Source organism: Apis laboriosa, unplaced genomic scaffold (genome assembly GCF_014066325.1).
Source record: "Apis laboriosa isolate Shangri-la unplaced genomic scaffold, ASM1406632v1 scaffold1_cov151, whole genome shotgun sequence".
Lineage (NCBI taxonomy): Eukaryota > Metazoa > Arthropoda > Insecta > Hymenoptera > Apidae > Apis > Apis laboriosa.
Genome location: NW_025222279.1, coordinates 439,660 through 453,028, shown reverse-complemented (window position 1 = coordinate 453,028; position 13,369 = coordinate 439,660). Strand labels below are relative to the sequence as shown.

At 37.9% G+C, this 13,369-nt stretch overlaps 1 protein-coding gene across 1 annotated transcript in view; it reads right to left on the bottom strand.

Annotated features, from left to right (window-relative positions):
* LOC122712328 overlaps nt 1-13,369 on the bottom strand; it is a 113,863-nt gene that overhangs the window by 21,643 nt on the left and 78,851 nt on the right. Inside the window, exons 93-123 of the mRNA XM_043931885.1 lie at nt 13,053-13,358; nt 12,673-12,978; nt 12,270-12,587; nt 11,869-12,189; nt 11,491-11,805; nt 11,070-11,402; nt 10,526-10,828; nt 10,137-10,442; nt 9,745-10,062; nt 9,302-9,616; nt 8,732-9,043; nt 8,313-8,645; nt 7,935-8,237; nt 7,545-7,850; nt 7,152-7,469; nt 6,585-6,908; nt 6,199-6,513; nt 5,737-6,066; nt 5,352-5,654; nt 4,962-5,267; nt 4,560-4,877; nt 4,034-4,357; nt 3,611-3,925; nt 3,204-3,527; nt 2,817-3,122; nt 2,415-2,717; nt 1,873-2,184; nt 1,478-1,789; nt 942-1,253; nt 423-752; nt 31-339 (exon numbers count right to left, since the gene is read on the bottom strand). Of these exons, the coding sequence (XP_043787820.1) occupies nt 31-339; nt 423-752; nt 942-1,253; nt 1,478-1,789; nt 1,873-2,184; nt 2,415-2,717; nt 2,817-3,122; nt 3,204-3,527; nt 3,611-3,925; nt 4,034-4,357; nt 4,560-4,877; nt 4,962-5,267; nt 5,352-5,654; nt 5,737-6,066; nt 6,199-6,513; nt 6,585-6,908; nt 7,152-7,469; nt 7,545-7,850; nt 7,935-8,237; nt 8,313-8,645; nt 8,732-9,043; nt 9,302-9,616; nt 9,745-10,062; nt 10,137-10,442; nt 10,526-10,828; nt 11,070-11,402; nt 11,491-11,805; nt 11,869-12,189; nt 12,270-12,587; nt 12,673-12,978; nt 13,053-13,358 (9,756 nt within the window). The remainder of the gene's footprint in view (nt 1-30; nt 340-422; nt 753-941; nt 1,254-1,477; nt 1,790-1,872; nt 2,185-2,414; nt 2,718-2,816; nt 3,123-3,203; nt 3,528-3,610; nt 3,926-4,033; nt 4,358-4,559; nt 4,878-4,961; nt 5,268-5,351; nt 5,655-5,736; nt 6,067-6,198; nt 6,514-6,584; nt 6,909-7,151; nt 7,470-7,544; nt 7,851-7,934; nt 8,238-8,312; nt 8,646-8,731; nt 9,044-9,301; nt 9,617-9,744; nt 10,063-10,136; nt 10,443-10,525; nt 10,829-11,069; nt 11,403-11,490; nt 11,806-11,868; nt 12,190-12,269; nt 12,588-12,672; nt 12,979-13,052; nt 13,359-13,369) is intronic.

Sequence of the window (13,369 nt, the reverse complement as noted above, 5' to 3'; positions counted from 1 at the left end):
TCTTGTAACAGTATTATGATCGTTGACTACCTTGTAAGGGAGTACATTGACTAAACGCATTGCCAGTCATATTTCCGGGACAGCTGCACATAGGCACATGATTGATAACCGCGCAAATGGCATTTAGACCACAGGTTCCGGGACAAGGATTCATACATTTGTTCCGCAAACAAGCTCTATCGCGAGGGCAGTCAGTGTTTAACACGCATTCGGGTCGACATCCTAGATATGGGTTTCCTTGGAATTCTGACAGGCACGTACAAACACCTTTTAAGCATTCTGTATTAGGTCCACAGGGTGACAAAGAACATTCATCTTCTATTGGTGTTGACATAATGGCTGTAAAATGAAATGAATTGAAATGAGACTAAAGATATCCTTCAAATGCAAATGATTAAATGAATGTTGGATAGGTTTCTTACGTGTGGCTGGTAGCAATTGACAGAGAGTGAATGGATTTCCAGTGAAACCTTCGGGGCAATTACATATGGGAATGTGGTTAACCACTGTGCAAATAGCAGCAAGACCACAGGAACCGGGACAAGGATCTCTGCATTTCATGTTGACACAAGACATGTCGCTTTGACATTCGGAATTGATCGTGCATTCGGGTCTGCAATTCGGTGGCTGACCAGTGTAACCTTCTAAGCAGCTGCATGCTGCTGAATCGCGAATGTTTCTACATTGGGCGAAACTACCACATGGGGATGGCACACAGGGGTCTTTCTTCATTGGGCCAGGGATTGTGACAGCTAAAAGCGAGGATTATTTTATATATTATTATTTTATATATTTTATTATCATATCATAAAATATTAAGAATAGGAAATAAAAAAAGTAGGGTAAAGAAAAAGTAAAGAACGATAAATTTTTCACTTTTTTTGTGTGAATTATATGAATACTCGTGAATTTTTTTAGGTAGTTATGGATTTTACTCTTACGTGGAATCGGTGTGCAAGTAGTGAATGGATCTCCACTGTATCCGGGCATGCAACTACAGATGGGACTATGATTCACAACTACGCATTTGGTGTTCAGGCCGCAAGGACTTGGACACGGATTTATGCATTTGTAATCCTTGCACGCGAGCTGGGTGGGACATTCGGAGCTAGCTACACATTCTGGTCTGCATCCAGGAGGGGTGCCTACATAAGTTGGTAGGCATGAGCACACAGCCTGACCGGATATCTCTTTGCACTGACTATTCGGTCCGCAAGGTGATGGGCTGCACATATCCACATCTTGCGACACTACTATTGGGGAAACAAGTTGAATTCGATTATATTTTGGAATGTAAAAACATAATCGAAGTTTTTAATTCCAAAAATATATGATAGATCAATATAAAAGATATAATATAAAAATATAAGTTAGACGAAAGGTAAAAATTTTTTTTCCGATATAAATGCAACATGCAGAAAAAAATTTAAAAGAATATGAATGAAATATCTGTGAAATAGGGTTGGATTCCACTTACGAGCTACACTGCATGCGACAAGCGGGTCGCCAGTGAATCCTGATGGGCAATTGCAGAAAGGCAGATGGTTAACCACTGAGCACTCGGCTTTCCAGCCGCAGGCTCCAGGACAAGGATCTTGGCATTTGTTTCGAACGCACATTTTGTTGGATGGACAATCAGGGTTAATCACACATTCGGGTCTACAGCCTACATATGGATTGCCAACGTATTCAGGGGGGCAATAACAAATGCCGATACTGTCTCGTTCTCTGCACAAAGCATTTGTGCCACAAGTGCCTTCAGCGCAGGGTGAGGGTTCTGGTTCGCGAGCTAGAACAGTTAAAAATCAGAATTAGTTTCATCTAAATGATAACTTGAGTTTGTCTCTCCTTATTAAGGAGTTCGTTTCTTACTTATTATCGTGCAACGTGTATAAGGGTCTCCGGTGAAACCATTAGGACAAACACAGTTTGGTACGTGATAAGTTACGTGGCATTCTGCACTCTCTCCACAGAGATTTGGACAAGGATCTCTGCACTTTTGTCGAATACAGGTTTGGTGGCTGGGGCACTCGGAGTTCGATATGCACTCAGGTTTGCAATTTGGCGGAGCGCCTATATATTCAGACAGACAGCTGCAAGATGGGGTGTCGTTGATCACTTGACATTGGGAATATGGGCCGCAGGGTGATGGTTGACAAGGGTTCGTAGGCGCTATTATTTTTTCTATAAATGGGGAATTTTTATTATGTAATTTTATTTTAAAATTCTATTATTGATTATTAGATTAAGAATTTTAAGCAAATTTTGTTTACAAATGAAATTCCTTAAAATCCTTTAGGAATTATTTAATATTCTTAAGAATTCTTTGTTTAATAAATCTAATTCTAAAAAAAAATCAAATTTTTGTACAACTTGATTTGTAGAATTTTTAAAGATTTCATTCATTTTCTTACTGATCTCGCATCTGATGAACGGATTTCCTGTATATCCTTCTGGACAAGAGCAAACAGGATTATGATTCACTACTAAACAGATTGCTTGAATACCACATGTTCCAATACATGGATCTTTACATTTCTGATTCAAGCAAGCCTGATTCTGAGGACAATCTGAACTAATCAAGCATTCTGGCCTGCACAAAGGTGGAGTTCCAAGATACTCTGGAGCACAAGTGCATACAGCTTGATCATTCACCTCTCTACATATACTGTTTGGTCCACATGGGGATGGATTACATGGTTTTGTTTTTGCAGGAACTATGATTCAATAATTAATATTGTTATAATCATCTTTTGTTATAAATAATAATTAACTGGAGAAAATTATGAATTATAATTATCTAAATGAATATATACCTTGCACAGGTGAACATACTATTAAAGCATTTCCTCCAGTATTAGAGGGACAACTACACATGGGTATGTGATTGATAACATTGCATTGAGCATTCTGACCACAAGCTCCAGGACAAGGATCCACGCATTTGTTCTTTATACATGCTTTGTCATTTGAACAGTCTATACTTAATACACATTCTGGTCGACAATTGATGTATGGATTGCCGAAATATTCTGGTAAGCAAGTGCAAATGCCATTATCACACTGAGCATTGGGACCACAAGGAGATTTGCTGCATGGATCTATCACAGGTTCTTCTACTTCTGTTTCAACATCATATATTTATGAGATATTATCTCATATTGTTCAAATTTTATCAATTCTAGGTGTTTAATGTAACTTACTTATTGGTTTGAGTTGACAACTATTGAAAGGGTCTCCCGTGTATCCTTCTAAACATGTACAAACAGGAATATGATTGTATACGGTACAAACACTGTTAATTCCACAGGATCCTGGACAAGGATCTTGGCATTTCTCGCGAATACAAGCCTGATTTCTGGGACAATCCATGTTGATGACACATTCTGGACGACAATTCGGTGGCGCACCGATATAATTAAGCATGCAAGAGCATGAAGGAGAGCCATTAACATTGCGACACAGAGAATTGGGTCCGCAAGGTGAATTGATACATGGATCTATAGGTGTCTCGATAACGGATGGAGCTAAAATTCCATATAATCATTATGAAATTTCTTTGATTATAAATATTGAAATGATATTCTGAAAAAAATTATTCAAAGCTTACGTGGATTGAAGAAACAGTATGTAAAGGGATCACCAGTGAAGCCTGGTTTGCAACTGCAAATAGGACTATGATTTACGACTCTGCAAGTGCTTTGTTGACCACAAGAATCAGGACATGGGTCAATACATTTATTATTTTTACAAGCCAGATTCAACGAGCAATCAGAACTAATTGTACACTCTGGTTTACAATTAGGAGGTACACCTATATAAGTTTGAAGACAAGAACATGTGGCTTGACCATTGATTTCTCTACATTGACTATAAGGTCCGCAAGGTGTTGGCTCACAAGGATTAGCGAGATTAGGTTTAGGTTCTGCAAGAAGACATATTTATACAAAAAATTATACAATATTAGATACAATATCATTTCTCATCTTCAAGATATAATTTCTCTCAAATTGAATTTTTAAATTTATCTTACGTTCTGTGATGAGATTGCAGTAATTGAAAGGATCACCAGTGTATCGTTCAAGACAGCTACAAACGGCTGCGTGATTGATAACATAACACTGAGCATTTGGACCACAAGTTCCAGGACAAGGATCTCTACATTTAGATCTAAAGCAAGCTTGATTGGATGGACAGTCTGAACTTAGGGTACATTCGGGTCTACATCCCTCGTAAGGATTTCCAATATAATCATCTTGACAGGAACAGGAAGCTGTATTTTGTTGAACTCGACAGATTGCATTTGATCCACATGGGGATGGAGTGCAAGGATCTGGTTTATTACTTTCATCATCAACTAAAAAGATTGAAAACAATTCATGATTACATTTTGGCTTTAAAATACGTATATCTGCAAAAGAGGCATAATCAGGCAGAAGATGATAAAATTTTTTTATCCAATTTACATTCATTTTGAAAAGCTTTCTGCTTGATTGTACCAATTCTTCCTGAGAAATTCTATATAGAAGATATTAAATAAAATGAATATCAATTCTTACATTGCTGTGGAACACATTGTGTAAATGGATCCCCACTGTAACCATCAATACAAGCGCACATTGGAGTGTGACTAACCACATTACAAATCGCATTCACTCCACAAGAATTTATGCAAGGGTCTTGACATTTTTGTTTGATGCATGCTAATCGATTAGGACATTCGCTATTGCTGACACACTCTGGGCGACAGTTAGGTGGTGATCCTATAAATTCTAGAAGACATGAGCAGGATGGTTGATCATTGAGCACTTGGCACTCCGCGTTTGGTCCACAAGGAGATGGTTGACAAGGATTGATCGGAATTGGAGGTCTTTCAGCTTTAATATTTATAAAAAATCAATTAATCTTGATTAAAAAATAAAAAATCAGATCTATTTTATTATGATTTTCGTGATGCTTACGTATTGGATAACATCTGAGGAAAGGATCACCAGTCATCCTTTCCTTACATGAGCATATAGGATTGTGATTCACGACATTACAAAGTGCATTTAATCCACAGCCTCCTTCACAAGGATTTCTACAGTTTTGATTAATGCAAGCTTCATTTAATGGGCAATCAGAACTAACCACACATTCTGGTCTACAAGTAGGAGGTGCTCCTATGTATCCACTTATGCAAGAGCATGTAGCTTGCATATTATTTTGTCTGCATCGACTGTTAGGACCACAAGGTGATGGATTGCAAGGATCACTGATTTCGATTGCTAAAATTATTTCAAAAATTATATTATAACGATTCTTTTATCTAATATATAAGTCAAAAAATTCTGTTCAGGTGTTTGACATACCTTGAAGAGGCAAACAGAGTACGAAAGCGTTTCCTGACATTCCCGGAGGACAACTGCACATAGGTGCATGATTGAACACATTGCACAATGCATTCTGTCCACAAACACCAACACAGGGATCGATACATTTATTTCTAACGCAAGCTCTGTTAATTGGACACTCGTTGCTTAGAATACATTCAGGTCTGCAACCTGCGTATGGATCACCAGAATATTCGGGCAAACAAGTGCAAATGCCATTATCACAGCGTGCATTTGTTCCACAAGGTGAAGATGCACATGGATCAGTTTCAATAGGTAGTGCTAATAGTAATAATTTAATATAATGGATATAAAAAAAACTTACAGAAATCTTACAGAAAACGATTTAAAATTTTCATCTTACTTGATTGAACAAAACAATTGGTGAAAGGATCTCCAGTATAACCAGACAAACAAGAACAAGTTGGTATATGATTGACAACGGAACATTGAGCTAAAGGAGCACAAGATCCAGGACAAGGATCCCTGCATTTTTGTTGCATGCAAGCCTGATTTGGAGGACAGTCTGAATTTATAGTACATTCTGGTCGACAATTCGGTGGGTTTCCGATATATGTGGCCAAACAGGAACAGGATGGTATACTACCAATGTTTCGACATTCTGAATAAGCACCACAAGGAGATGGAATGCAAGGATCTTTCGGTACAAGATCAAATTGAACAGGTGGTGTCACTAGAAATACGAAAATATAATATAATAAAATTTAATTCTATCGTAATTATATTTGACAGCCATTGTTTAATAGTTTGTTATCAATTGATTCAAGAAAAATATAGAAAATCAAATACAGTACTCTCTACTTACATGGAACAGGAAAACAGACAGAGAACGGATCACCAGTGTATCCTCTCATGCAATTACACAGAGGTGCATGATTGATCACTCTGCAATCAGAATTCTTTCCACAAGAGGTAGGGCACGGATTTACGCATTTCTGATTTACACACGCTTTGTCAATAGTACATTCCGAGCTGGTAACACATTCCGGTCTACAAGCCGGAGGAGTACCAATATAATTCGGCATGCATGAGCAAACAGCCACTTGATTAATCACCCTGCATTGACTATTAGGACCGCATTGGCCATTTGTACACGGATCGCTTGAGGAGACTTCAGAAACTGAAGGATTTCGCATCGAATAATTTCTTTCTGCGATGATTGATAGAAGATTAAGACCAATCTGGACTTACCAATAGGTTGGATAGAACAATATTGATAGGGATCACCAGTATAACCGGAGAAACAGGTGCAAGAACCTCGATGATTAATTACGCGGCATTCTGCATTGGTTCCACACGTTCCTGGACACGGATCGATACATTTTAAATTGATGCAGGCACGAGTGGGTGAACAATCGGAGTCTAGGATGCATTCTGGTCTGCATCCCTCGTACGGATTTCCTATATAACCCGGGAGACACGCGCAAGAGCCTACGTCATTTCTTTCGGTGCATCTCGCATTAGGCCCGCAAGGAGAAGGTAAGCATGGATTTACTTTTATCGATGTATCCTCGACTAAAATTGTAATGAATGCTGTCAATTAATCTTTTTTGATAGAAGCGAATTCCAACTGTTAAATTTTTAGATAATAAATTATTAGATGGCTACAAAAAAATTTTAGAAAATTTTTTAAATATTACGTTTTGAATGAAATAATAACATTTAATTGATGATGACATTATTTTAAATATATTTTATATTTTTTTGCAACAATCTAATAATATTAATAAAAATTTCAAGTAAATTTGGAAAGCTTACTGGGCTTAATGAAGCATTGCGTGAATGGATCACCAGTGTAACCGGTTTCACAATAGCACATAGGCGTGTGACTGACAGTACGACATTGTGCATTCTCTCCACATGAACCAATACAAGGATCTTTACATTTTTGGTTTATACAAGCTTGATAACTCGGACACTCGCTATTGCTGATACACTCAGGTCTGCAATTCGGTGGAGAACCGATAAAATCAGGCAAACATATGCAGGAAGGTGAATTTTCTGATATTTGACACTGAGAATTGGGTCCACAAGGTGAAGGTTGGCAAACGTTTATCGGTTCTGGTGGAACTGATGCTATAAATTTCATTGAAATATTAAAAACTGAATCTTTCTAGAATATTCGTATGATAATTAAAAAAGGAAACTTACGAAGTAGAAGACATCTAACGAATGGATCACCCGTGAATCCTTCAGGACAATGGCAAATCGGATTACGATTTGCAACTGTGCAACGAGCTCCCAAACCACACGAGCCGATGCAAGGATTTCTACACTTCTGATTCGTGCAAATTTCATTTGGTGGACACTCAGAACTAATTATACACTCTGGACGACAATTTGGTGGATTTCCTAAATAACCTGGCACACAACTACAAATTGCTTGACCATTATTCGATCGACATTGACTATTAGGCCCGCAAGGTGATGGACTGCACGGATTAGATGGAACATCGGCTGTCGAAATATAATAATTTGTGAAAAGTTTGATCAATTAATTCTTTTCACCAAATTTAATGGAAAATTATGATAATAAAATACCTATAGCAGGACGACAGAATGCAAATGCATTTCCTTCGAAACCAGGTGGACAACTGCACATTGGTACATGATTAATTACATTACAAATTGCATCATTGGCACACGTTCCAATGCAAGGATCCTCGCATTTGTTTCTCATGCAAGCTTTGTCTCTAGGGCAATCATTGTTAAGTACACACTCTGGTCGACAACCAATAGTCGAATCTTCATAATAATCGGACAGACAAGAACAGATTCCATTATCGCATTGAGCGTTAGGTCCACAGGGAGATGGATTACATAAATCTGTCTCTACTGGTTCAGCTGATGTAAAGAATTTAATTTTAATCTAATTGATCGATACCTACTGAAGAAATTTTTTAGAAAATGAATACTTACGAGGTTTCACTTGTTGACTACATTGATTAAAAGGATCACCAGTATATCCTTCGATACATGAACACATAGGAACGTGATTAAATACAGTACACAGAGCATTGAAACCACATGAACCTGGACAGGGATCTTTACATCTTTCTTGGATACATGCTTGGTTACTAGGACACTCAGAATTGATCGTACACTCTGGTCTGCAGTTTGGTGGACTGCCACGATAGTTTGACAAACAAGTGCAAGCTGGAGTTTGACCTACATTCTGGCAAATTGCATTAGGTCCACATGGTGATGGCGAACACGGATCTCTTTGCACTGTTGGTGCAGTTTCTGGAGGAACTTTTAAAAATATGACCAATGAATTTAAAAAATACTTATTGTAGAATAAAATACTAATTGTTTTTATAAAAATATTTATTCCGTACCAGGAGCACGGAAACAGGCAGTGAAAGGATCTCCAGTGTATCCATTGTTGCAGAAACAAATAGGACTGTGATTAATAATCCTACAATTGGCATTCACGCCACATGAATTGGGACACGGATCTATGCATTTCTGATTAACACAGGCTCGTGTCAGAGAGCACTCAGTGCTAACTACGCATTCTGGTCTGCAATTAGGTGGACTGCCAAGGTAAAATGATTTACAAGAACAGACTGCTTGATTATTGTTCACACGACATTCGCTATTTGGTCCACAAGGTGAAGGATTGCAAGGATTCATTATCACATCTTCTTCTAGAATATAATAGAAGAATGATAGATTTGGCAAATGTAATTATCAAATGATGTAGATTTTTGAATGAGTATGAAACTTAAAGTATTTGAAAATATATTCAGATGACATAGAAGATACATTTTTAAAAATTTCACAGGATAACTAATAGATTCTACATGATATTCGATGAAGTCAAATAAAAATATCTCATTCTTCGATTTTTCTTTAATATCTACATCATTTGAATTTCTCAAAAAATAAATATAATCAATCCTTACTTGGACTCAAATTGCAATATCTAAATGGATCTCCCGTATATCCCTGTATACAAATGCATACTGGCAAGTGGTTCACAGCATTGCACATGGCATTCGGACCACAAGCACCTGGACAAGGATCCTGGCACTTGGATCTTACGCATGCGAGATTCGCTGTACAATCTGAATTGACGACGCATTCTGGTCTGCAACCCTCGTAAGGGTTTCCTATGTAATCAGGCAAGCAGGAGCAAGCACCCGCATTTCCTGATTCTTTGCAAACCGCGTTTGCACCACATGGTGTTGGTGTACAAGGTGAAGGTCTTTCTTCAGCAACTATAAATGTAGAAAATCAAATGAAATTGAAAAAAAAAGTTTATAAAAACTTAAAAATCTTGTGAATTAAAAATCATAAAAAATTCGACTTTCAGTATTAAAAATAAAATCGAAAGGGACAAACTTACTTTGAAGAGGACTGCATTGAACAAAAGGATCTCCAGTGAATCCTGTACGACAAGAACAAATCGGAGTATGACTGAACACGCTGCACTCAGCGTTAGCTCCGCACAAACCAGGACATGGATCTTTGCATTTCTGATTAATACAAGCCTGTCGAATTGAACATTCGCTATTGCTAACACATTCTGGTCTACAATTTGGCGGGGATCCCGTGAATTCTGGCAAACACGAGCATGAGGGTGCTTGATTCACAACTTGACATTGAGCGTTTGGACCGCAAGGTGATGGATAACACGGATTGATCGGTTCTGGAGATGTTTCAACTGTGAAACGAATTCAATAAAATAAAAAAGACTTTAAACGATATTTTGTTCAGTTTTAATGACTAATGTCTCACCTATAACAGTACAAGCAGCGAAAGGATCACCGCTCAAACCTTGAGGACACCTGCAAATAGGATTGTGATTGACCACGGAGCATTCTGCTCTCACACCACAACTTCCGGGACAAGGATCTCTACATTTCTGATTGACACAAGCCTTGGAAAGCTCGCAATCTGAACTAACGACACATTCTGGCCGACAAGTGGGCGGATTGCCCATAAAACCTTCTATACATTTGCAAACTGCGATTCCATTTACTTCTTGGCAATGACTATTTGGTCCACAAGGTGATGGAGAACAAGGATTCTGTATTGTATCTTCTAATGAAAAAGTAGAACAATTTAAATTTAATATTTTCAATTTTAAATTTTGTGGAAATTAATGAAGATTTAATATATTGTACCCTGAACTGCAGAACAGGAAACAAAAGCGTTTCCGGACATGCCAGTAGGACAACTACACATGGGAATGTGATTAATCGTCTGGCATTGTGCGTTTTGTCCACAAGTTCCTATGCATGGATCTATGCATTTGTTTCTTATACATGCTCTGTCACGGGCACAGTCAGTATTCATCACACATTCTGGTCGGCAACCACTATAAGGATCACCTTGGAATTCCGGAAGACACGTGCAAGAGCCATCGCGACAAAGCGCGTTTGCTCCACATGGTGAGGGATTGCAAGGATCTAACACTGGTTCTTCGGCTATGTATAAATTGAAGTTGTTAATAGTAGTTATATAAGAATTTAAAAGTATATTCTTGATGATTTCAGATATTTTTGAATTTTTGAATAAGAAGAAATAGAAAGAATATGATCAGAATATAATAACAATTTTGATTTTGATTATTTTATAAAAAATTGTAAAATAAAATTACCCAAATCTAAATTTTATTCTGAAACCATTCTATGAATAGCCAATTTTAAATTAAAAAAAAATTCTTACATATAAATGGTTTCGGAATACAGCTGCTAAATGGATCTCCAGTATATCCCTCAAGACAAGAACAAATTGGAACATGATTAAGAACAGTGCATTGCGCACCAACACCACACGATCCTGGACAAGGATCAGAGCACTTCTCGCGAATACAAGCGAGTGCACTCAAACATTCTGCATTTATCGTGCACTCTGGTCTGCAATTTGGTGGAACACCGATATAAGATGGTGAACAAGAACAAGAGGGATTTCCTCCGATATTTCGACATTGCGAGTATGGACCACAAGGAGATGGAAGACAAGGATCTTGCATAGGTGTTAAAGACTCTGGTGATGGACCTACAGAATTTAAGAAAAATAATTAAGTAAAGTTATAAAATTTTCTTTTTTTAAAATAAATTCATAACGATAATAAATCCATACGAACGTGGAACAGGGAAACAGATAGTGAAAGCATCTCCGGTAAATCCTTGCTGACAAGAACAGATAGGATTACGATTGATAACTCTGCAAACCGCGTTTCTTCCACAAGGATCAGGACAAGGATCGATGCACTTCTGATTCATGCAAACTCGATCAAAAGGACATTCTGCGCTGGCCACGCATTCTGGCCTACATCCTGGTGGAGAACCACGGAATTCAGGCAAGCACGAGCACACTGCTTGTCCATTGTTCTCTTTACAGACGCTGTTTGCTCCACAAGGTGATGGTTGACAAGGATTTTTCACGCTCGGTAAAGTGACTGTTTTGGATAAAAAGTTTTCATAAAATCTTTGTCTGTAAGAGATATTTTTCCTTCACATACCTATCTCTTCTTCTCTACAGAATCTGAAAGGATCTCCAGTAAATCTAGGCAAGCAATTGCAAGTAGCCACATGATTGATCACTTGACAAACTGCATTCTGACCACATGTACCGGGACAAGGATCCTCGCATTTAAATTGAACACAGCTCTTGCTTGGTATACAGTCTGAATTTAACACACATTCCGGCCGACAACCTTCATAGGGGTTACCTATGTAGTTTGGCAAGCAAGAGCATGATCCTGCTCCGTTTCGTTCCTTGCAGATCGCGTTTGCTCCACAAGGAGATGGTACACAGGGTTGAGGAATATACATTGGGATAACTAAAAAGTTTTATAATTAATTTATTAACTTAAATATCGTTTTGAAAAAGAGTTATGGAAAAAGAGAATGAAATTCTTACGTTGTTGCAAGATACACTGAGTGAATGGATCTCCAGTGTATCCTGAGGAACATGTACACATTGGTGTGTGAGATACTGTATTACATATAGCATTTTCACCACAGGAACCTGGACAAGGATCCCTACATTTCTGATTGATACATGCTAAGTTACTTGGACATTCGCTATTGCTTATGCATTCTGGTCTACAATTGGGTGGTGAACCAGTGAATTCTGGCAAACAAGAACACGATGGGGAATTATTGATAACTTGACATTGCGCATTTGGACCACAAGGAGATGGTTCACAAGGGTTCTGTTGCGGTGGTACTTCCAATGCTAAAATAAAATTCAATTCTAATATGTTTTTCAAGACATTGATTGATATTTAATTGTAAATAATCAATTTTTTAAATATTCTCACGTTTCTCAATACACTTGACAAATGGATCACCAGTCATTGTAACAGGGCAACTGCAAATCGGATTGTGATTGACTACTTGACAAATTGCCCTGATTCCACACGATCCAATACACGGATTATTGCATTTCTGATTTATGCAAGCTTCTGTAGGTCCACAATCTGTGCTCACTACACATTCTGGTCTACAAGTCGGTGGAATACCAACGAAACCAGGGATGCAAGTGCACACAGCTTGCTCGTTCACTTCTCTACATTGACTATTCGGTCCACAAGGTGATGGATTACATGGATTAGTCACAAGAGGATCTGATTATAGAAAAGAAGAATCGATTAATCCCTTTGTAGATCTTTTATGATTTTAATTTTCTTACGATTATTACCTCTGAATGGATTACAAAAAACAAATGCATTGCCTGTCATTCCAGCAGGACAACTGCACATTGGCACGTGATTGTACACGTTGCAAACTGCATTTTGACCACAAGTACCGATACAAGGATCAACACATTTGTTACGTAGACAAGTTTGAGTCAAAGGACAATCTGTGTTAAGAACACATTCTGGTCGACAACCTAAATAAGGATCGCCCTGATATTCTGCCAAACAGGTACAGATACCATTATTGCACTGCGCATTTGGACCACAAGGTGATGGATTGCATGGATCTTCAGAAACCGTTTCAACGGCTAACAATTAT